Raw genomic sequence first — 24,916 nt, 5'->3', positions numbered from 1 at the left:
ACTGGGATTACATGTTGCGCCACCACCAGGCATCAGTTTTGTTGTTGTTTTTTAAATAGTTCTGGGGACTGAACCCAGGGACATTCTGCCTCCAAGCCACAGCCCCACCCTTTTCATTTTTATTTTTAAACAGAGTTTTGCTAAGTTGGCACCGAGATCCTCCTCTTTCAGCTTCTTAAATACTGGGATTACAGGCGTGTGCTACCACGCTCGGCTAGGCGTCAAGGTTCTTTATTTTCTTTGCACGTGTGTGTGTGTGTGTGTGTGTGTGTGTGTGTTGGTATTGGGAATTGAACCCAGAGGCATTCTACCTCTAAGCTACACCCCCAACTTTATTTTATTCCCATTTTGAAACAGGGTCACACTAGGTTGACTAGTCTTACTACTTGCTGAGTCTAGTCTTACTACTTGCTGAGTCTGGCCTCAAACCTGTGATCCTCCAGTCTCAGCTTCCCAAGTACTGAGATTATGCGGTGCGCCACCACGCCCGGCTTCCCTTTAAATTTCATTTCCACAAGGCTAAGTATCCGCGAGAGCCCTCCAGCCCACTACGTGATAAAACTGTCCCTTCTCCCGCACTCAAGATCAGTCAAAGGCCCGGTACCCGTTCTCCAACCCCATCTGGAGGAAAATACGTCACTTTATTCCTAAGAGCTGTCTCTGCCCCGACTCTGCTCACCCCTTGTCAAATTTGCACCCTCAACCCCGCTCCCGCCGCCTAAACCTAGCCCGGCCTCACATGGTGGTGGTGGCTGAGTCCTCAAGTCACTCCCGTCTCCTCCGCGTTGCTTCGGCCTCTGTGGCGAGAGAGGGGCGGAACTTCCGTTTCCCGCGGCACACTTCCGTGGACGCATGCGCGAACCTAACCAGCAGGTGGGGGCGTGGCGTGTTGCCATAGCGACCGCCGTGGGCCGCACAGCGATGGAGTAACGGTTCCTAATATGGTTCAAGGTCACTCAGGACCATTCGGAGATGTTAACCACAATAGAGAGAAGAGAGGGGGTCCGACACAAATCATTTAGTTGTGGAATGGTATAGGTGGTAGGAGAGAAAGGTCAGGCCATTTCCAATTGCCCGCCAGTCTGCCTGGGGGCGTGGCCCCGGCGAAGCCAGTCAGCTCTCGGCTTTAGGGAAGGCACCGCCCCTTTTCCTTCAGGGAGGGTTTTTTGCCCAATTGCTCTTTTATACCCCGCGCGACCAATCCTGTGCCTATATCCAGGAGGGGCATCACCAGTGGCTGTATTCCGTGGCCCAATGCTTCTCATTGGCTCTCCCGCTTCCGCGGGGGCGGTCCCTAATCCTTCCCAGCTCCCTTACGGTGGGGGGGGCGTGTCCTCAGGCTGCGAGTTCCTATTGGTTTCACTGCTCACTGGGGTGGGACATTGCAGACGCTCTTGTTGATCATTGGCTTTATGATTCCGTAGGCGTGGAACTTGGCTAGGCCTAGTTTCTGGGCAAAGCTGCCATGCGTTCCGGGGTCCCCGGGCGGCCCCGGCTACGGCTCGGGGAACGTGGCCTCCCAGAGCCACCCTCGCTGCCCAAGCGCCGCCTGCTACCGCGGGTACGGCTGTTGCCGCCGCTGCTGCTTCTGGCCGTGGGCTTGACGTTCTACATCATATGGAGCAGCTTGCACGGAGAAATTGAGCTGTCGCGGGCCCGGGAGCTGCGGGTGAGGCCGGGCAGTGGCCCGGGCACCGCGGGGCCCTTATTTCCCACTCCCCCTTCCCCAGAGTCTCGGGTTGACGTATCGTATGGCTCTTGTTGCAGGTGACACCTTCTTTCTCTGTCATTTGAGCGCATACCTTTTACTAACTGAATAAAGCTTAAGGCTTGTTTTGCACTAGTAGCTCTCCTTTAAGAGGAAGGGTCTGGAGCACCCGGACTGGGAGATCTGATCCTACACTTCTAGTCAACTATTTAGAAGCGTCTCTTCCTCTCACAGGCTTCTATTTCCGAATCAGGATTGTCACAGGCGGGGCTGAATGGGCTTGGAGGGATTTTCCTGGTGTAGATTTATCCTGGAACTCTCAGATGCTGGGGGCTGCGCATTACCTAGAAAAATGGGCTCCTTAGAGGCAACGGCTCCAGGGATAGGATCGGAAAGGGGATTGCTCTCATTTTTCTCTTTTCCATCCCACCTCTCCCCAAGGCCTCACTGACTGGAAGCCTCCCGGAAGACAAGTTACGAAGGGTGGTGGGACAACTGGACCCGCAACGTCTTTGGAGTACTTACCTGCGCCCCCTGTTGGTTGTGCGAACTCCGGGCAGCCCGGGCAACCTCCAAGTCAGAAAGGTAAAAGGTCCTCCAATCCCTGACCCACCAGGAAATGGGAAATAGGTATCCTGTCCAAGATACCAATGAAACTCAGAGGCAGAACTGGGGCTCCAACTGGAGTGAACCTCAATCTGGTGTGAGTCTCACGCTGGTGTGCACCCAAAGGCCGTCCTGCCCTCACCAAAAGCTTACTAAGTGTGAGGCCTGTGCAACAGACTGCCCTGGGTGGGGGGTGAGAACCAATATGATTCATTAGGCTGGGGGTGGGGAATTTTTTTTCTTTGAGGGTCTGGGGATGCAACCCAGAGGCATTCGACCTCCGAGCTACAGCCCCTGCCCTATTTTTTATTCTTTATTTTGAAACCGGGTCTCACTGAGTTGCAGAGGGTCTCACTAAGTAGCTGAGGCTGTCCACGAACCAGGATCCTCCAGGTCTCAGCCTCCCGAATGCTGGGGTTACAAGCGTGCACCACTACGCCCGGCTGGGGTGGGGAATTAAGGCCCAGTGAGGTTATAAATTTTGCCCAAAGCCGGGGTGGTGGCGCATGCTTGTAGTACTGGGAGGCTGAGGCAGGAGGATACAGGTTTGTGGCTAGCCTCAGCTACGTAGTGAGGTGCTGTCCAACTAGTGACACCCTGTTTCAAAATAAAGAATAAAATAGGACTAGGGGTGTAACTTGGTGGTAGAATGCCTCTGGGTTCAACCCCAGGTACTGCAAAAAAAAAAAAAAAGGTTTTTTTTTCTTCTTCCAAATCTCAGAATAACTGGTAGATATGGGGTTTGAACACAAGTAGATTGGCTTCAGAGCTGGCAGTATAACATCTCTGTATTGCCTTCCAGCTACTGCATTCTGGTATCACCTCACCTAGGACTAATTTCATAACCTCACTGGGACCCAATTTCCTCATCTTTGAAATGGGGGCCATTCATTGACAATTCCTACCCCACAAGTTCCTAGAACAGGGCTTGGCACATAGCAAGAGCTATTTATGAGTAAACCACACCTGGACGTGGTGGCAGGTTCAAAGCCAGCCTCAGCAACTTAGCAAGGCTCTTAGCAACTTAGCAAGTCCCTATTTTCAAATAAAGAATAAAATAAGGTCAGAGGTGTAGCTCAGAGGTAGATTGCTCCTGTGTTCAATCCCCAGTAACACATGCTGAGTATGATGGCACATATCTGTAATTCCAGTATTTGGGAGGTTGAAACAGGAGGATTGCAGGTTCAATGCCAGTGTCAGCAACTTAGCAACAGCCCCAGCAATTTAGCGAGACCCTGTTTCAAGAATAAAAAGGCTGGGAGTGTAGCTCAGAGGTAGAAAGCCTGTGGGTTCAATTCCCAGTACCACAAAAATAAATAAATAAAAATAGGCCAAAGTGAAGCTGGGTATGGTGGCACACACCTGTAATCATAGTACTTGAGAGGCTAAGACAGGAAGGTCGCAGGTTCAAGGACAGCCTCAGCAAGTAGTGAGACTCTCATCAATTTAGCAAGACCTTGTTTCAAAAAAATAAAATAGGAGCCAGGCGTGGTGGCACATGCTTGTAATCCCTGTGCTTGGGAGGCTGAGACAGGAGGATTACACAGGTTCAAAGCCAGCCTCAGTTACTTAGTGAGGCTCTTAGCAACTTAGTGAGACCCTGTTTCCAAATAAAGTATAAAATAGGTCTGGGAGTATAGCCTGGAGGTAGAAAGCCTCTGGGTTCAACCCCTAGTACCACAAAAATAAACAAACAAACAAATAAATAAAGCCAGGCGTGGTGGTGCAGGCTTGTAATCCCCACGCTTCGGAGGCAGAGACAGGAGGATCGCGCAGGTTCGAAGCCAGCCACGCTGGCTTAAGAGACCCTGTTTCCAAATAAAAAGTATAAAAAATAGGTCTGGGAGTGTAGCCCGGAGGTAGAAGGATTTCCAGGAACCCCAGTACCATCAAATAAATAAATAATAAAATAAATAAAATAGGGTCTGGGGTGTAGCTCAGTGGCAGAATGCCCCTGCTTTAATCCCCAATACCACACACACACACACACACACACACACACACACACACACACACACTCATTCACTCACTCATACAGCCAGAGTGGGACATTGGAGTCAACTTGCCTGGTCTGCACAGCTCAGGTCACCTGGCCCTTTCCCCACCTTCTCCCCAGTCCCTGTCCACCCTCCCACCTCTCTCTTGACACTAGTTCCTGGAGGCCACGCTGCGGACCCTGACAGCAGGCTGGCATGTAGAGCTGGATCCCTTCACAGCCTCGACACCCCTGGGGCCTTTGGACTTTGGCAACATAGTGGCCACGCTGGATCCAGGAGCTGCCCGCCACCTCACCCTTGCCTGCCATTATGATTCCAAGTTCTTCCCTCCCGGGTCAGCCCCTTTTGTGGGGGCTACGGACTCAGCTGTGCCCTGCGCCCTGCTACTGGAGCTGGCCCAGGCCCTTGATGTCTTATTGAGCAGGGCCAAGGAGCAGGTGAGGAGCGGGGTGGGAGGAGGGGCAGGGGTCACCTCCACCTAGTCCAAGCTCCATCTGTGCTTTTGGCCACCACCCTGTAGGAGTGTGGATACCTGGTCTGTCCCATCCAGCTGAGCATGTCGTTGGGTGGATGCTAGGAGTTGGTACTGAGCTGGCCCTGGCCACCTGCTCCCACAGGCAGCTCCAGTGACCCTGCAACTGCTCTTCTTGGATGGTGAAGAGGCGCTCAAGGAATGGGGACCCAAGGACTCCCTTTATGGCTCCCGGCACCTAGCCAAGCTTATGGAGTCTATACCTCACAGTCCCGGCCCCACCAGGATCCAGGCAATTGTAAGACCAGGGTTCCTGGGTTCTGGCAAGGAAGGGAGAAGGTGGGGTGGGGATGGCAGGATCCTGCGTGGTCCCCTCCTGCACTGGCCTCTCTCCCTACTAGGAGCTCTTTATGCTTCTTGATCTCTTGGGAGCCCCAAGTCCCACCTTCTACAGTCACTTCCCACGCACGGTCCGCTGGTTCCAACGGCTGAGGAGCATTGGTAAGCTTGAAGACAGAGGTGGGTGCCAACCTGGGATGCAGGAGAGAGCTGAGTGGACAGGCACCAGTCCTCTAAGGGCCCATCCAGGCTTCCCTCCACCTCCCTAGTCTAAGGAACTAGGGCAGGAACACAAACTGCTAGCTGGGCATGGTGGTGTACACTTGTTACTAGTACAGTAGGCTGAGACTGGAGAATCACAGGTTCAAGGACAGCCTCAGCAATTTCTTTCTTTCTTTCTTTCTTTCTTTCTTTCTTTCTTTCTTTCTTTCTTTCTTTCTTTCTTTTTGTGGGTCTGGGGATGGAACCCAGGGCATTCGACCTCTGAGCTACACCCCCTGCCCAAGTTTTTATTCTTTATTTTGAAACAGGGTCTCACTAAGTAGCTGAGGCTGTCCACGAACCGCGATCCTCCGGTCTCAGCCTCCCAAATGCCGGGATTACAAGCGCGCACCAACATGCCCAGGTTCAGCCCCAGCAATTTCACGAGGCTCTCAGCAACCTAGCGAGACCCTGTTTCCAAATAAGAAATAAAATCAGTCTGGAGGTAGAATGCCTCTGGGTTCAATTCCTAGTACCACACAAACACACATACACAAAAAGAAACACAAACTGCTGCCACAGAGATCCAGTGATCATAAAACAGGGGTTGCCGGGTGTGGTGGCGCACACTTGTATTCCCAGCACTTGGAAGGCTGAGACAAGGAGGACTGCACAGGTTTGAAGCCAGCCTCAGCTACTTAGTGAGGCCCTTAGCAACTTAGTGAGACCTTGTTTCCAAATAAAATATGAAATAGAACTGGGAGTGCAGCTCAGAGGTAGAAAGCCCCTGGGTTTCATCCCCAATACCCCCCACACACACACACACACACACACGCACGCACACACACAGATATGAATGAATGAATGAATGAATGAATGAATAAACATAAATGAAAACGGGCTCTGGGTGAGATAGCCCTGGTTCCAAATCCTGGGTTTGCTGGGCGTGGTGGCGCATGCTTGTAATCCCCACACTTGGGAGGCTGAGACAGGAGGATCACACAGGTTCAAAGCCAGCCTCAGGTACTTAGTGAGGCTCTCAACAACTTAGTGAGACCCTGTTTTCAAATAGAATATAAAATAGGTCTGGGAGTGTAGCCCGGAGGTAGAAAGCTCCTGGGTTCCGCTGGTTCCAACGGAACCTCTTACTGAACTTGGGCAAGAGGCTTCCTCTCTGTGTTCCTTAATTTCCTACCTGCAAAATGGACGCGATAGGGTCAGTAACAGGGTGTCCACTCAGAGAATGAAATGAGCCTAGGAGCATAGGAAACGTGGAGTAAGGAGAAACATACTCGTTTGTGTTGGGACGACAAGGGCTTTCTCCCTGGGCCGCACAGCTGTGAGCAGGGGCCCCTTGACTGTAGGGCACTAACCATTGCTCTCTGCTCCTCGCCCCCAGAGAAACGTTTGCACCGTCTGAACCTGCTGCAGTCTCATCCCCGGGAGGTGATGTACTTTCAACCCGGGGAGCCCCCTGGCTCTGTGGAAGATGACCACCTCCCCTTCCTCCACAGAGGTACTTGCACACAGGGGTGGATGGGGCCCAAGGAAGTTATAAGCCAGAACTGGTCCCGGCCCCTCCCCAGGGCTGGGGACTGGTGGCAGGGTGACAGGCAACCTTTGTGCCTGGATTTCCCCATCTGTATCACGGAGATGTCCGAGTGTTGTGGAGACACTGAATGTGCAAATACATGTAAAGGACTAATATGGACCAGTATCCAGCACACAGCAAGAACTTAGCAAATATCAGTGATGATTTGTGCCTCATAATTGCCAAATTTATTCTTGCTGTAGTCTTTCAAAGCCCTGGTGGCCCCACAGAATCACCAAAGGAGCAGAATAACCAGTCATATTCCAGGCCTGCTAAACCTGTATCTTTGGGCTCTGCATGATTTTTACAAAGTTTTCACATAATTTTGATCCTCATTCAGGGTTGAAAATCTCTGGTATAGGGATTAAGTATGTAGTTTTTAGCCAGATGTGGTGACACATGCTTGTAATGCACGCTTGTAATCCCAGTACTTGGGAGGCTGAGACAGGAGGATCACAAGTTTGTGGCCAGCCTCAGCAACTTAGTGAGGCCCTGTTTTAAATAAAGTGTCAAAAATAGGGCTAGAGCTGGTCATGGTGACGCTTGCTTGTAATCCCAAATTTTGGGAGGCTGATATAGGAGGATTGCAGTTTGCGGAGAGCCTCAGCTACTTAGTGATTCAAAATAAAGAATAAAAAAAGGGGGCTGGGGTATAGCTGGAGGTAGAAATCCCCTGGGTTCCATCCCCAGTACTGCAAGAAAAAAAAATAGGGGTGGGGGTATAGCTTAGAGGTATAGCTTGGAATGCCTCTGGGTTCAATGCCTGATGTAATAATAATAATAATAATAATAATAATAATAATAATAATAATAGGCTGGAGTTATATTTTGGAGGTAGAATGCCCCTGGGTTCAATTCCCAGTACCGCAAAGAAAAAAAAAAAAGAAAAAAGAAAAAAAAAAAGGCTGAGGGTATAGCTCAGAGGTAGAATGCCCATGGGTCCGATCCCCAGTACCGGTTTAAAAAAAAAAAAAAAAAAAAAAAAAAAAGGGAAAAAGAAACTGGGTCTTGCTAAGTTGTTGAGGCTTCCTCAAACTAGTGATCCTCCTGTCTCAGCCTCCCAAATACTAGAATTATAGGCATGTGCCACCACTCTTAGCTTATTATTTATTTATTTATTTACTTATTTTTGTGGTACTGGAGATGGAACCCAGGGGCATTCTATTGCTGAGTTATGTCCCCAGCCTATTTTATTCTGTGTGTGTGTGTGTGTGTGTGTGTGTGTGTGTTACTGGGGATGAAACCCTGGGGCCTTCTACCTCTGAGCTACACCCCCAGAGTGTTTTTTTTTATTTTTTATTTAGAAACAGAGTTTCACTAAGTTGCTGAGGCTGTCTTCAAACATGTGACCTTTTCGTCTCAGCCTTCCAAGTACTGGGACTATAAGCATCTGCCAACATGCGATTATTCTTTATTATGAAACAGGGTCTCATTAAGTTGCAGAGCGCCTCACAAGTTGCTGAGGCTGGCCTTGAACCCAAGATCCTCCTGTCTCAGCCTCCCAAGTACTGGGATTACAAGCATGTACCACCATACCTGGTTTTATTTATATTATTATTATTATTATATTATTATTATTATTATTATTATTATTATTATTATTATTATTATTATTATTATTTGCGGGTCTGGGGATGGAACCCAGGGGCATTCGACCCCCGAGCTACACCCCCTGCCCTATTTTTTATTCTTTATTTTGAAACCGGGCCTCACTAAGTAGCTGAGGCTGCCTGTGAACCGCAATCCTCCTCAGGTCTCAGCCTCCCGAATGCTGGGATTACAAGTATGCGCCACCACCACGCCCGGCTCTGGTTTTTTTTTTTTTTTGGTGGTACTGGGGTTCCTGGAAGCCCTTCTACCTCCGGGCTACACTCCCAGACCTATTTTTACATATTTTGGAAACAGGGTCTCCTAAGCCAGCGCGCGCGGCTGGCTTCGAACCTACGCAATCCTCCTGTCTCTGCCTCCCAAGCGCGGGGATTACAAGCGTGCGCCACCACGCCTGGCTTGGTTTTATATTTTGAATCAGAGTCTGGATAAATTGCTGAGGGTCTTGCTAAATTATTAAGGCTGGCCTTGAACTTGCAGTCTTCATCCTAGCCTCCCAAGAACTAGGATTACAGGTATGTGCACAACAATGCCTGGCTATCCCTAGCCCTTTTTATTTTAATATTTATTTACTTACTTATTTATTTATTTAGCAGGTCTGGGGATAGAACCCAGGGACATTCTACTTCCAAGCTACACTCCCAGCCCTATTTTTTTATTCTTTACTTTGAAACAGGGTCTCACGGAGTTGCAAAGAGCCTCACTAAGTAGCTGAGGCTGTCCGCAAACCATGATCTTCCTGTCTCAGTCTCCCAAATGGTGGGATTACAAGTGTCAAGTGTGCACCACCACGCCCAGCTCTACTTTTTGTTTGTTTATTTATTTATTTATTTATTTACTTATTTATTTATTGTGGTACTAGAGATGAAACCAGGGGCATTCTACCTCCAAGCTATACCCTCAGTCCTATTTTTTATTGTTTATTTTGAAACAGAGTCTCACTGAGTTGCAAAGAGCTTCACTAAGTAGCTGAGGCTGTCCTCAAACTGTGATCCTCCTGTCTCAGCCTCCTGAATGCTGAGATTGCAAGCATGCGCCACCACGCCCGGTTTATTGTTAATTTTTTTCAGTATTTGAGATGGAACCCACAGCATTCTACCTCTGAGCTACACCCCCAACCCTATTTTTTTTAATTGGGAAACAAGTTTCTGCTGTTTCAGAGGGCCTCACTAAGTAGCTGAGGCTGGTCATGAACCTGTGATCCTCCTGTCTCAGCCTCCCAAGTATTGTGGAGGGGCCTCATTAAATAGCTGAGGCTAGCTGAGAACCTGTGATCCTTCTATCTCAGCCTCTCATGTACTGGGATTACAAGTGTGTAACAGCCGGCTGGAGATCCTGTTTCAAAATAAAAAGTAAACTCGGGCTGCGGGTGTAGCTCAAAGGTACAACGCCTCTGGGTTTGATCCCAGCACCATAAAAACAAAACAAACTAACATGTATCCTCACACACTTAAAATCATCAGTTCAGGGCTCATTATTTACTAAAACAGTATCTTCTGGATGGGAGGACGAGGCAAGGGTGCCCAGAGCCCGGCTTGGTCTTGGGGTCAGCAGTGGGCGGTCAGGCCTAATGGAGTCTCCTCTCACCCTCAGGGGTTCCGGTGCTGCACCTCATCGCCACACCCTTCCCCGCAGTCTGGCACACACCTGCCGACACGGAGGCCAACCTCCACCCACCCACAGTACACAACCTGAGCCGCATCCTCGCCGTGTTTCTAGTTGAATACCTGGGACTCTAGCCTGCTCGGCCGATGTCTGAAGGGGACTTTGTAGCAGTGCCCAGTACAGGTCACACCATGGGCATCTGGAACCAGCGGAGCCCAGCTGGGTCACGTGGCTTGACCTTCCCCGCACCTTTGGCTCCCACTGTGCCGCAGCTGGAAGACCACCTTTCCTGTGACTATTTCAAGCTGCCACCCTTCAAGTTCAAGGACATGGAAGGGGCCACTGTGGGGGTGGGCCCAAAGGAGAAGAGCGTGGCCCCCTCTATGAGGTAGACACTTGGTCGGGAAGGTTTACAGGGACCAAATGCAGTTTTTAGTCAGTAAACTATGGACTGGCATCTGGATCGGCAACACCCAATCAGGTGAGCGCTCTGGCTTGTTTTTATATCAGTTCATTCTCCAGAAAGGCAGCTTGCCTCTTGCTTCTTCTGTGTGAAGTATACCTAACCCCACGGGAGCCCATAGAGGCTGGGCTGGCTCAGAAATGGGAACAGAGGAGATGAAAGCCAAGATCTCCGAGCTCTACATTTTGCCTGACCCATTGGGCAATAGACCAGTTGTTTTTTCTTTTTTGTTGTTGTTTTTGTTGTTTTTATAGTACTGGAGATTGAACTCAAGAGGAATTCTACTTCTGAGATACACCTCCAGCCCTTTTTGTTTGTTTGTATCGAAATAGGGTGTCGCCAGTTTGCTGAGAGCCTCACTGCATTCCTGGGGCTGTCTTTGAACCTGCGATCTTTCTGTCTCAGCCTCCCAAGTACTGGGATTACAGCAGGCACCACCAGGCCCAGTTTAAACCATGTTTTAAGTGGATCAGAGATTAAAGTAGTGGGTACAACTGGGTGCACACTTGTAATTCCGGTACGTGGGAGGTTGAGACAGGAGGATCCAAGGCAGGTTCACGGCCAGCCTTAGCTACTCAGTAAGACCCTCGGCAACTTAGTGAGACCCTGTTTCAAAATAAAGAAAGAAAAAAAAATAGGTAGGGCTGGGGGTGTAGCTTGGAGGTAGAATGTCTGTCCCTGGGTTTAATCCCCAGTACTACAATAAATAAAAAAAAAATAAAAAATAAAAATGTGGGATGAAATAAATAATTCTTCTCACCATACAATTTGGATTTTCCATAGTAAGAGAACACAGCAGTTCTTAAAATGTTTCACCTTGGAGTCCCATTATTGGGAAGAACCTCACAGAAGTAGGGTACCTTAGAAGATACTTTGAGAAACACTGGGGTTGAAACATTTGAGATGATTTATGGTAGGTAGGAACGAGCCAGACAGACCCAGATTTGCCGCTGTAGTATACCACGCCACTACTTTCCTGTAGCTGTGGGTACGGCTGTATGGGATGGTATGTCCACCTGAATACGCAGTGAAGAGAAGCTCCCAACCCCACCTAATCTTCAGACCTGGCTGGGGAGTTTGTTTTTAATTAATTAATTTATTTATTTATTTAGCGGACCTGGGCATTTGACCTCAGAGCTACACACCCTGCCCTCTTTTTTATTCTTTATCTTGAAACTGGGTCTCACTGAGTTGCAGAGGGCCTAAGTAGGTAGCTGAGGCTGTCCGTGAACCGTGATCCGCCAGGTCTCAGCCTCCCGAATGCTGGGATTACAAGCGTGCGCCACCACGCCCGGCTTGGTTTTTTTTAATAAATTAATTAATTGTACTGGGGGTGGAACCCAGGGGCTTTTCTACCTCCAGGCTATACTCCTAGACCTTTTTTAATACTTTATTTGGAAACAAGGTCTCACTAAGTTGCTGAGGGCCTCACTAGGTAGCTGAGGCAGGCTTCGAACCTGTGCGATCCTCCTGTCTCAGGCTCCCAAGCTCTGGGATTACAAACGTGTGTCCCATGCCTGGCCTGGGGAGCTTATTTAAAAATACAGCCAGCCAAGCGTGGTGGTGCACACCTGCCATCCCAGTACCTGAGAGGCTGGGACAGGAGAATTCACAGGTTAGAGGACAGCCTCAGCAATATAGTGAGACCTTGTTTCAAAACAAAAAAGAGCTGGGCAGGTGGTGCATGCTTGTCATCCCAGCATTTGAGAGGCGGAGATAGGATTGTCATTCACGGACAGCCTCAGCTACTTAGGCACTTTGCAACTCAGTGAGACCCTATTTCAAAGTAAAGAATAAAAATAGGGCTGAGGGTGTAGATCGGAGGTAGAATGCTCCTAGATTCTATCCCTAGCAAGCACCACAAAAAAATAAAAAAATAAAAAATAAAAAGATAAACAAAAATAAAAAAGGGCTGGAGGTATAGCTCAGAGGCAGAATGCTCCTTGGCTCAATCCTCAGTACCAACACAAAACAAAACTCAAGTCCCAAAAAGTCCCAAATCTAAACCACTTGTGGTCTCAAGCTTTTCAGATAAGGATGCTTATTTTTCAGATGAAGAAACTAAGCTTCGCCGGGTGTAGTGGCGCATGCTTATGATCCCCGCGCTTGGGAGGCAGAGACAGGAGGATCGCGCAGGTTCGAAGCCAGCTGTGCTGGCTTAAGAGACCCTGTTTCCAAATAAAAAAATATAAAAAAAAAAATAGGTCTGGGAGTGTAGCCCGGAGGTAGAAGGGCTTCCAGGAACCCCAGTACCACCAAAAAAAAAAAAAAAGAAAGAAAGAAAGAAAGAAACTGAGCTTAAAGCCGGGTGTGGTGGTGCACGCTTGTAATCCCAGCATTCGGGAGGCTGAGACAGGAGGATCGCAGTTTGAGGATAGCCTCAGCTACTTACTGAGGACCTTTGCAACTCAGTGAGACCGTTTCAAAATAAAGAATAGAAAATAGGGTTTCAATCCCAGTACTGCAAAAAAAAAAAAAAAAAAAAAAAAAAAAACCACAAAAAGCAAAAAATAACTGAGCTTTAGAGGAGTCAGCTGCCCATGATCATGTGGCAAGGTGCTTTCTGCAGTGTTCAGGTATGCACTTTTTATTTAGCCTGCTTGGGATTAATTGGCCTTACTGATGTCTTTTATCACCAACACCCTTTTCTCTTCTGATTTTGGAATGTTAGACCTTCTCATTCTATCCTCCCTAACCTTTCTTTCCTATTTTCTGAGGTTTTTTTTGGTTTGTTTTGTTACTGGGGATGGACTCCAGGGGCATTCTACCTCTGAGCTACACCCCCAGCCCTATTTTTTATTCTTTATTTTGAAACAGGGTCTCACTAAATTGCAGAGGGTCTCACTAAATAGCTGAGGCTGGCTTGAACCCATGATCCTCCTGTCTCAACCTCCCAAGTACTGGGATTATAAGCGTGCGCCACCACGCCTGGCTTCAGCTATGTTTCTGTGTGTATTTTTCTCCTTCCTTCCTTCCTTGCGGTTTGGTGATGCAACCCAGGGGCAATCGACCTCTGAGCTACACCCCCTGCCCTATTTTTTTTTTTTAATTTTGAAACAGGGCCTCACTGAGTTGCAAAGAGCCTCACTAAGTAGCTGAGGCTGTCCTCGAACTGTGATCCTCCTGTCTCAGCCTCCTGAATGCTGGGATTACAAGCGTGTGCCACCACGCCCGGCTTGTGTGCATTTTCCCCTTCAGCTTTAGTTCTGTAAATCTTTCTTTCATTGTGCCTAATTTACTGTATAACCTGGCCATTGATTTACTTTTTTTGGGTGCTGGAGATTGAACCCAGGGATACTATACCACTGAGCTATAGCCCTAGCCCTTTTTGAGGGTCTCACTAAGCTGAGGAAGGCCTCATCAAGTTGCCGAAGCTGACTGTGAACCTGCAAATCCTCTCAGCCTCCCAAGTACTGGAACTACAAACATGTGCTGCCACACCCAGATTTTTTTTTTTTATTCTAAAACTTAGCTCTGAAGTCGAGTGTAGCGGTGCAAGATTATAATCCTAGTACTTGCAGAGGCTGAGAAAACAGGATCGCAAGTTCCCAGCCAGCCTCAGCAACTTAGTGAGGCCCTCTACAATTTAGTGAGACTGTTTAAAAATAAAATCAAATAGGGATGGGGGTGTACCTCAAAGGTAGTATGTCCCTACGTTCAATCCCCAGTACCACCAAAATAAATAGATAAAATAATAATAATTTAGCACTGAAGAACTGATATGATATTCCCTAGTCTCTCTGGAAACTGATTCCCTGATAAGAATGTCAGAGGTGCCAGGCGTGGTAATCCAGCGTTCGAGAGGCTGAGATTGAAGGATCCTGGTTCGCAGACAGCCTCAGCTACTTAGCGAGGCCCTCTGCAACTTAGTGAGACCCTGTTTCAAAATAAAGAATAAAAAATAGGGCAGAGGGTGGAGCTCAGAGGTCAAAATGCCCCTGGGGTCCATCCCCAGAACCACAAAATAAATAAATAAATAAATAAATAAATAAATAAATAAATCAGAGGCTGCTAGCTCCCTCTCAATATCCATTTTTCTCTTTTATAGTTAAACTTCAAAGATATGTTAATTTCTTTTCATTTAGTAAAATAATTAAGTGAAAAAATTTTGTGGGGGGGGGTACTAGGGATAGAACCGAGGCATTCTACCCCTGGGTTACACCTCCAGCTCTATTTTTAAATTTTTGATTTTGAAACAAGGTCTCACTAAGTTGCAGAGGGCCCTGCTAAATTGCTGAGACGCCATCTTCCTGTCTCAGCCTAGCAAGTACTGGGATTACAGGTGTGCACCACCACTCCAGGTTGAAGTGAGAATTTTAAAACTTTAATTACAGGGGCCTTTTTTTTCTTTTCTTCCAATTTTTTTTTTTTTTTTTTTTTTTGGTGGTGGTAATGAGGATGGGACCCAGGGGCATTCTACCTCCGAGCTATGCCCCCAACCCTATTTTTTATTCTTTATTTTGAAACAGGGTTCTCACTGAGTTGCAAAGGGCCTCACTAAGTAGCTGAGGCCGTTGCAAACTGTGATCCTCCTGTCTCAGCCTCCCGAATGCTGGGATTACAAGGGTGCGCCACCACGCCCGGCTGCAGGGACCTTTACTAGTTTTGGTTAGGCAGCTGCCCCCTCACCTCCCTTGCAGCCTTCTGCATGCGTAAGTACTCAGTGAGACGCATGGTCATGCGGTACTCCTGGGATGGGGGGCTCTCTTTCCTGCAACACAGCCACGGCGGTTCCACCAGCAGTCATCTCAGCCCATGAGGTGAGGGCTATAGCCAAAGAATTATGAGAGCGAACCAGAGGGGCCTGGGCTCCTGATGAGGTGAGGACCACCACACCTGCCCAACGCTTGATGCGTGTGTGTGCACGCGCGCGCGCACACGTGCAGTAGTACGGATCGAACCCAGAGGCATTCTACCTTCAAGCTACACTTCCAGCTTATTTTCTTATATGGAAACTGGGTCTCACTAGGTTGATGAGTCTCACTACTTGCTGAGGCTGTCCTCCAACCTGCGATCCTCCTGTCTCAGCCTCACCAGTACTGGGATTACAGGTGTGTATCCCCACGCCCAGCCAACACTGGATTTTAAATGAAAACAATCCTGTCCAAACTACTACTATTTTGAAGTTTGCAGATCCAAACTGACACCGATAAGCAGAGTCAAAAATAATCTCGGCTGAGTGACGTGGTCGAGGGTCCCATCTCTTTCCACCCTACTGAGCACAGGCTCATAGTGCTCTTCCTTTTCCAACACCCCTCCCCAAACAACGCATAGACCAGTCTGGGCCCAACCTTATAAATATTGACTTTATAGAAAGGACCAATTCAATATTGGTCAGATGCCACACACTAGAAGCTTCCAGAACCACAATGATGGAAAAAAAATCAAAAATATCCCCAAACAGAACAACAAAAAAATACCCCAGACCAAACTGCCTGAAAAACCAAGGTCTCAGTTGACCAAAGATTCTAAAGAAACATGTGGCTGGGGGTGAGGAGACCCCAATGCCTCAACAAGTACCCACAGTGGGAGGAAAACCACCTGGAAATTAGTGCCCACAGTCCCTTGCCCTCAGGCCCTCCCGCGCTGTCAAGAGCGAGGCCAAGGGCTTCACAGCTTTACTGGGGGAAGGAGTGATGGCAACAGCTTAAATAATGGGAGGAGGGGTTTACTATAATGCAGTTTTCTCTTCCCCTGCGGGGGAGTGGAAGAGACTGGTAGCTTGAGGTTATGGAGAAAACAGTAATTTTTTTCCTTCGGTGGGAAAAACATCTAGAAATGGGGGGGCTGCCTTGAAAAAGTGCCAAATCCAACTTGTGATCGGACGGCCCCCAACTCCAAAAGGGATGGTGAGCCTGGTGCAGTAGATGCGAGCCTGGGGGTGCTGCAGCGTCTTGGGAGAAAACAGCTTCAGGGAGAGCTGGGGGAGGGGGCAGGAGGGCCAGCACAGGGGAAGCCTTAGGTGGTACCAAAATTAGCTGCCTGTCAGCTCCCTGCTGGTGGCTCCCTGGGGTGTACAGAGTGGCAGGGGGGTACTGGGGCTGAATGAAGAAACTGAGATGCTGATATAAAAACACCCTACTACTTGAGGGTCCACGGCCCAGGGTCTGAGGAGTAGAAAATCGACAGGGTTCCACCCGAGTGTTTTCTTAGGTCACCCCCAAATCTGGTCTGAGTTCTGGTGGGGGATCCACGCTGCCCAGACCGCCCCCCCTCCCCGACTCCCGGGCGAGGGGGGAGGGGCGGGCGTGGTGGGCTCCCCCCTCCCCCGGCTTCACCTGCCCTCCTCCCTGCCGGCGCGGCCCCCACCCAGCCCGTTGCAGGGCAGCACCCAGTTGTTATCGTGCAGGCCCAGGCGGCAGCCTGGGGTCTCGCGATCGGCTCTGCGGCAGCACATCCAGTAGGATCGTCCGTAAGGCAGGTCGTGGTGGTAGGGCTTGGGGTGCCAGCGGCAGAGCGACACGTCGCCCTTCTCGTATCTCTTGCGGCACTGCTTGCAAGGGTCGTCGCGGTAGAGCGGGTCTCGGCTCCAGCGGGAGTCTGTGGCGCGGACGCCAAACGCCTCGATGATGCCCTTGAAGTGGTGGCAGGTGCACTTGAGGGCCGCCAGGGCCCGGGTGGGCAGGAAGCTGAAGATCTTGACCAGCACGTGCTCGGGCAGCAGCAGCATGTACTGCCGCGGCTCCAGCAGCCTCTGGATCTTGAAGCGGATCTCCAGGAAGTCATGCGACACGTGCCTATACAGGCGGCACAGGGAGGTGTCCGCCGGCCCCTCGGCATCGTCCGCGCCGGGGACTGTGGTTGGTGCGTCGGCGGGAGGTGGCTCCGGGGGTCCATCTGGACCCCGAGACTGGAGGAAGAAGAGCTGGCCGGGTGGGGGTGGCTCCTCGGGGCTGACCGTCAGGCACACTGTCTCCTCCTTCACGTTCTTGGTGCCATCCTTCCCAAAGAAGACGCACTCGTCCACCACGCCCGTCACCACCACGTCCACGTGGAAGCCCGACACTCCGCAGTCCCGAGCAGGGGGCGGGGGCGGGGCCGGGGGCGTGTCATCGGGCCTGGCAGGGGCCGGGGTCTCCCCCTCGCTGGCTTCGTCTGCCCTGGCCAGCAGGAACTCGACATTGCTGGGAAGGGCATCCCTGGACGGGCTGATGAGCTGGTACAAGTCGCAGGTGATCTTGTCCTTGGCGCGAGCCCCGGGACCAGGGCTGCCAGGGAAGGCACAACCCGGCCGGCCTCCGCCCCCGCTAGGTAAGCTGCCGTCTGCGGCCCGGGGCTCCCGGCCATTGGAGATGCGGAAGGCGATGCGCACCTCACCAGGGCCTGGCCCAGGCCTCTCCTCCTTGCGGAGGCCCTTGGTTGGAGGGCTGTCCCGCTGGGCCTCAAAGTGAGCTACCGCCTCAGCCACCCGGCTGCAGTCACCACCACCGGACCGCCTTTCAGACCCCAGCCCCTTGGCCGGTCCACCCTGCTCAGCGGACACAAAGACCACAGGCGCAGGGGCAGCGGGGCGGGGGTAGGTTTGCAGGGCCAGGGCCGCCCTCTGCTCTACCAGGGCCACCATCTCCGCCACAGAGAGTAAGTCCACATCCTCTCCAGCTGAGGTGGGGGCCCCCTCTGCAGCAGGGGGTCCCTCCTGGCCCCCTGGGTCTGGGGGTGCCTTTGTGGGCTCCAGACAGCGCCTCCTCCGCTTGGCTTTAGAGCTGTCACTGCCCCAGTGCCCCTTGACCTTCATGGAGCTGGCCCGGCTGCCTCCCCCACACTGGTGGGCCACAAAGAAGGCCACCTTCTCCTTTGTATTCCCAGGCTTGATGACATACCACGTGTCCAGCAGGACTCGGCCTTCATCGCCAGCAGCTGCTGCGGAGAGGAGGGGAGCTGGCTGTGAGGCGGGCGCCTCAGCGGCCAGGGCTGGAGGTGTATTCTCTGAGAGGGCAGGCCCATGGTCAGGCTCAGCCCCACTGCCAGGCTCCGGGCAGGCTGTCGGCTTGAGGGCTGCAGTAGGCGGGCGTGGCTGGTTCTGGGAGTAGGTACCAAAGGGCCGGGGACACCAGAGCTGGAAGGGCAGAAGGCTACCACGGTCCATTCTGGGGGATGATGGCACCCAGGCAGGCTTCACCGTTTCTCAGGACTAGAATGGTGGGGAAGGTCTTCGTACGCCACCTGAAGAAAGGAAGAATAGGCTGGGGAGCTGGGGGCAATAGACTTCCCTCCCGGAAACACCCGACCTCAGCTCTGCAAAGGGGATTGATCAAATAATGTCTTCAAGGCCCTGGGTTCCATCCCCAGCACTACTGAGCTTAAAAAGACAGAGAACTATATTCTCACTCTACCACACAGGTGAGCAAAGAGGAATGCAGAGGGGGATGACACCTGCTCACTCAACACCCAGAATGTGACCCCAACTTGTGACTTGATCCAACTGGCAGATCCTCCAGCGCTGCCCAGCTGCCTCTGCTCACAGTCCAGAGGCCTCTTGCTGCTATGACCTTTAAACTTAAGTGAAAGTACCAGCTGACAGACAAGCTCCTCCTTTTCCTCTGTCTTACCCAGTAGCTAGTTCCTAAAAAGACAAGAATTCCCAGCCCTGCCTACAACTGTAGCTGCTTGAACCCACAGAAGGAAGAATGAGGCGGGCTAGGCGGGGGAAGAAAATCTGAGGTCGAGCCAGATAGGACCTTAAGTAACAGGCGTTTCACTTTTTTTTTTAGTCATAGGGCTCTTTGAGAATCTCTTAAAGCTGGGTATCCTTACCTAGAAAAATACATATCCCAAAAGAAGCTATACAGGTATTTCCCAAAGCACAGTCACAGATCCCTGGGATAAGAAAACCTGTACTAGTCTCAGACCCTCCTCAAAATGTACACAAGTAAACTGAGACTTAGAATGGGAGTTATGTAGCTAAGGGCACAGTAGGTTCAAAGCAAAAATCAGCCTCTCAAACTTGGTTTCTGAGCTAGGCATGGCAAAACATTCCTGTACTCCCACTACTTGGGAGGCTAAGACACAAGACCACAGGTTCCAGGTCAGCCTCAGCAACTTAGCAAGACTGTTTCAAAGTAAAAAATAAAGCTGCCAGCATGGTGGTGCACGCTTGTAATCCCAGTGCTTGGGAGGCTGAGACAGGAGGATGGCATAGGTTCGAAGCCAACCTCAGCTACTGAGTGAGGCTCTTGGCAACTTAGCGAGACCCTATTTCCAAATAAAAGTATAAAATAGGTCTGGGAGTATAGCCCGGAGGTAGAAAAGCTCCTGGGTTCTACCCCCAGTACCATAAATAGATAGATAGATAGATAGATAGATAGATAGCAGGCTGCTGGGCGTGGTGGTGCATGCTTGTAATCCCAGTACTTGGAAGCCTGAGACAGGAAGATCACACAGGTTTGTAGCCAGCCTCAGCTACTTAGTGAGGCTCTCAGCAACTTAGTGAGACCCTGTTTCCAAATAAAATATAAAACAAGTTTGAGAGTATAGCCCGGAGGTAAAAAGCCCCTGGGTTCTATCCCCAGTACCACCAAAAAAAAAAAAAAAAAAAAAAAAAAAAAAAAAAAAACACCCCACAGACAAGTAAACAAACAAAAATACTTGGTTTAGTTCAGGGATCTCTAATAACAACTATTTTAAACCAGGCATGGTGGCGCTCACCTATAATCCCAGTACTTGGAAGGCTGAGACAGTAAGATTGCATGTTCAAGGCCAGCCTCAGCAATTTAGGCGAGACCCAGCTTAATTTTTTTTTTTTTGAGACTCTGTTTCAAAATTTAAAAATACAAAAGTGCTGGGGGTGTAGTTCAGAGATAGAAGGACCTGTCTGTGTCCAATCCTCAGTACAAAAACAAAAAAATATTTTATTTTGCAACAACTTTATGTACATGATCTAATGTGAAGGCAATTTTCGTAATGAACTGGATAGAACCACTTTTCATTACATTTCTACTTACCAAATAAACAGCATATGCCTCAGTCTCAAGCTCCCTCGCCCATCTCCTTCCAAACCCTAAAATGGAAATAACCCTCCAAACTTCAAGCCTTCCACATGCCTTTAGACCAGAGGGGCCAGCAAACTATGGACCAAGTGCTCACTGCCTGTCTTTGTAAATGAAGTTTTACTGAAACCCACAGGATGGCCGCTTTCATGCTGCAACGTCAAAGCCTGAAAAACCTGCAAAGACCAAGTTTGCCCACTCTTGCACTATAGATTCTCTCTAAATCCAGGCCATTTTAGATAGCCCATTCATTTCGTGGTCCTGTAGAAAATCCAGACACCCTCCAAACATTCACAGACATCAGAAACATGGAGAATTCTAGTCTTAAGAACCAGTATCTCCCACCATAATTCCCTAAGCAGTTTCTTATCTCCAGAATTTCCATGCTCTCCCCCAAATATCCACTCTTTCAAATCCTACTTGAAACCCCTAAACCTAAAAATACCCCACCTCTACAGAAGGACCTGATCTCAGATCTTTCTACTCCAACAATTCTTGGATCCAAACGCACACAGCAATCTCCCAACTCACAGACACCTCGGGCTCCTAACATTCTATACTCACCCCAAACACTCTCCTACAAAATTACACACAAGCCCTCCCTCCAAAAGGTTCCCTTTTGCAAATGTTTTAGGATGAATCCCAAATCAAATAAATATTTCCTAAAGCCGAAGGGGCCCCAAAGAGTCCTCGCAAACGCTACAACAGCAGACACGTGCGGAGCGCATCCTCACTGCAGCCCACTGGGCACTAGCCTAGGAACTGCGGCTCGCCCAGTCCCTAGGAAGCAGGCAGTGTTAGTAGTTCCTGTTTCTAGGTGAGTCACAAAAAGGTAAATTCCCTTCCCAGGGTCAGACAGGCGGGGAGAAATAAAGCCAAACAAGCCCAGGCATTCTGGCCCCGAACTGATATTGGGCTCCTTGCTTCTAAACCTCCCCGGGGCTCCCCAAATCCTATATCCACCCAATGTCCCAAACCACAAAGGAACTCTTAAAAACACAACCGAACCTTCCACGTTCCCAAAGATCCCCTAAGCCCAAGGCGGAGCTCAAGAGGACCCCAGAGTATTCTCTACACCCCCGCGCGCCAAAACATCACTTGAAGGCAAAGGGACACCCAAATCCTGTGACCGCCTGGGACAAGGAAATCTCCGAAACCCCTCGGGTGACTCCGGACCTGGACACGCCCCCAAAGCGCCCTCACCCGCGGCGCCTCCCCGGGCGGCGGCGGCGCATGCGCACACAGGCGAGGCAGGCCCGCCCCCTCGCGCACGCCCTCCCGCCCCGGCGCGCGACCAGCTTCCCCCGCCCCTTTGTTGACAGATGCGCGCGTGACGCCCTCAGCCAATGGGCGGCCGCCATTCGGGGCCGTGCCCATATAAGGAAGGCCTTGGCGAAGGGGCCCCACTTCGAAATAGGGAGGAGTAGGCGAGAGGTGACGGGAGCGGGTGGTGGGAAGGGAACAGCCTCACGTAAGGGAGTGTGAAACAAGTCCAAATGTCCAGCCAAACGGAGGAACTAGGCCCGAGCAGAAGCCAGGGCAATCAGGAGGCTAATTACACCACGTTCCCTTCTAAACGGGTGCACTGATTGACAGTCCAGATTTAAAGGGCCAGGCGGTCTCCGGACTTGAGACGCCAAGAAGCGCGCGAGGTGATCCGGAGTGCCGGGCTTTGGTTGTGAGCCCTGGGGCCGAGGTTTTCCAAGGGGGTAACTAGGCACCCTCATCGCCTTACCTTTAAAACCAAACGGGACAGTCCAGAGGCACTGAGTCTAGGACCTTCGGCCTGGAATTCGACGCTCAAGAAGTGTGGCCATAGGAACCTACCTGTCTTATGAAGCAGGCGCCCCAAATCTGGCTCACACTTACTAACAGGAAAACAATAGGAAATAACTCAATAATGTTTTAAAGTATTGGTTATCTGTCACCTTCATATGGCTTGCATTATTTCTGGTCTAGGTCCTTTCTATGTCAGGTGGGTTCAAGAAAAACCCAAAGGGTGGCCTCAGTGCAGGGCCCTGCCCAGGCATCTCCGTCTGCTGACCCGCTCCCAGCTATCTCAGCACATGACAGCAAGAAGGGCAGCCAAGGGGCTTGTTAAAGCGTAAACCTATAAACCTGCTCCTGCCCCTACCCACTTCAGAGCCTGCCAGGGCTTCGCAGTGCATTGGGGGTTAGCCCGGGTACCCCACCTGTCCAGTCTTATCTCTCCTTGTGACCTGGCAATACAGAGCAGTTGGAACAGGCAGGCCCTGTCTGCTCCTCCACAGGTGTTACCATCATCCCCCCTATATGGATGAAGAAACTGAGGTGAAGCAGGGTGCCTGACTAGCCCAAAGTCACAGAAAACCAGTGTGAGCTGGAGCAGAGATTCCAAGCCAGGGAATCCACCCCCCCCACCCCCCAAACTGGGGATTGAACCAAAGGCATTCTATCTATGAGCCACACCCTCAGCCCTATTTTATATTTATTTTGAAACAGGGTCTCCACTAGGTTAATGAGTCTCACTATTTGCCGAGGCTGTCCTTGAATCTGAAATCCTGTTTCAGCCTCCCAAGCACTGGAATTACAGGCCTATGCCACCCCTACCTGGCTTTGAAGCCAAGGATTCTGACTTCAGGGTCACTGACCCCTACTTTTTTCACTATATATTCTCTGGGGTCTCAGTTCAGCACGTTTTCCTACAGGAAGCCAATCCCCTACCAGCAGCCGCCCACACTGGCCGCCTTGACTTGCTATTTGTTTCTCAAAGTCACTAAGCTGTTCCCTTCCCTGGTCTGCATTTGCTGTTCCTGTGCACTGCAGTGCATTCCCCAAGATCTCTTCAGGGCTCAATTTCTTATTTCATTCAGGTCTTTGCTCAGGGGTAATTGTAAGAGAGGCCTGAGCTCTCTTCTTAGGAACTAAGGGTCCAGTTCCCTTAAGCCAGCCCTGTCCCTCTGGCTTATCCCTGTGTGCCAAAGGATGTATCTCTCTCAGTGGATTGTGCAAGGGGGAAGCAGGGTCAGAGCAGGATTCTCTAACCCACAGCTGAGCTCAAGGAAAAGCTCTATACTAGGTCAGCTATCAGAGACTACTGCATGGAGAAGTTTTTTGTTCAGCTACTACTTAGGAAGGCCCTTTCCAACTCAGTGAGACCCTGTTTCAAAATAAAGAATAAAAAATGGGGCTGGGGGAGTAGCTCAGAGGTAGAATGCCCCTGGGTTCCATCCCCATTACCACACACACACACAAAAACAAGTTTTTGTTGTTGTGTTTTGCAGTACTGGGATGAAACCCAGGAGCATTCTACCTCACAGACACACCCCAGCCCTATTTTGTTTATTTTGAAACAAGTTCTCACTAAGTTGCAGAGGGCCTCACTAAATAGCTGAAGCTGGCCTTGAACATGCAATCCTCCTGTCTCAGCCTCCCAAGTACTGGGATTACAAGTGTGTGCCACCACGTTGGGCAAAGAAGTTTTATTAATTATAAAACATCGTCACCCAGAGAGACAAAACGATGGAAAAAGATTGACCAAGTAAGTAGGAACCAAGAGACAAGTAGAGGTGTGACATGGAGAAAGAGACAAAGTCGGGCATGGTGGCGCACACTTGTATTCCCAGTACCTGGGAGGCTGAGACAAAGGAGGGTCACAGGTTCACAGCCAGCCTCAGCTACTTAAGTGAGGCCCTCTGCAAGTTAGTAAGAGCCTGTTTCAAAATAAAGAATAAAAACTAGGGCTAGGGGTGTAGGTCGGAGGTAGAATGCCCCTGGGTTCCATTCCCAGTACCTCAAAAGAAAAAAAAAGTTGTGTGTGAGTTGGGGGGGAACAAAAAAAAAAAAAAACTAAGGAAAGCAGAAGGAAGTATTAGAGGTAAAGATGGTGATAAGCTGACCCAGTATATACAAAAATTCTTAGTATACATTAGCCTAGTACTATGGTCTCAAAATAGAGAAAGTAGAAACAACCATCCCTGCACGTGACAGCCACAAGCCCAGAAAATGAAAAAAGAGTTTGGCAAATCCACCGTTATAACGGGAAACCTTAACATATTCACAGAAGAGATTGCTTGAGAAAATAAAATTAGTAGGGAGCTGGGTGTGGTGGTGCACACTTGTAATCTCAGCATTCAGAGACCGAGACAGGAGGATTGTGGTTTGCAGACAGCCTCAGCTACTTAGTGAGGTCCTTTGCAACTCCGTGAGTCCCTGTTTCAAAATAAAGAATAGGGCTGGGTGTGTAGCTTGGAGGTAGAATCCCCCTGGGTTCCATCCTTAATGCAAAAAATAAAAAAATAAAATAAAGCCGGGCATGGTGGCTCATCCTTGTAATCCCTGCGCTTGGGAGGCTGAGACAG

General features: G+C 50.0%; 2 protein-coding genes across 3 annotated transcripts; one reads left to right on the top strand and one right to left on the bottom strand.

The window, feature by feature from the left end:
• Window positions 1-1,465: 1,465 nt before the first annotated feature.
• QPCTL (glutaminyl-peptide cyclotransferase like) lies at window positions 1,466-10,261 on the top strand (the record flags this gene model as incomplete). 2 transcript variants are annotated; one of them, XM_080703205.1, is made up of 7 exons in its annotated part: window positions 1,466-1,669; window positions 2,150-2,293; window positions 4,467-4,748; window positions 4,929-5,081; window positions 5,185-5,284; window positions 6,723-6,839; window positions 10,116-10,261. In XM_080703205.1, the coding sequence occupies 7 exons, from the start codon at window positions 1,466-1,468 to the stop codon at window positions 10,259-10,261; spliced, it is 1,146 nt and encodes a 381-aa protein (XP_080559331.1). The 2 variants fall into 2 exon arrangements, with proteins under 2 accessions (XP_080559331.1, XP_080559332.1); XM_080703206.1 differs by lacking the exon at window positions 4,467-4,748.
• A 6,603-nt stretch (window positions 10,262-16,864) lies between these two features.
• On the bottom strand, window positions 16,865-18,676 carry FBXO46 (F-box protein 46; the record flags this gene model as incomplete). Its single annotated transcript, XM_080702629.1, has 1 exon — window positions 16,865-18,676. One exon carries the CDS (start codon window positions 18,674-18,676, stop codon window positions 16,865-16,867), a length of 1,812 nt encoding a protein of 603 aa, XP_080558755.1.
• Between the last annotated feature and the right edge of the window lie 6,240 nt (window positions 18,677-24,916).

The sequence above is a fragment of the Muscardinus avellanarius genome (assembly GCF_963383645.1).
Source record: "Muscardinus avellanarius genome assembly, chromosome: 10".
NCBI lineage: Eukaryota > Metazoa > Chordata > Mammalia > Rodentia > Gliridae > Muscardinus > Muscardinus avellanarius.
The sequence above is the reverse complement of the archived record's forward strand: the minus strand, read 5'-3'. Positions and strand labels throughout refer to the sequence as shown.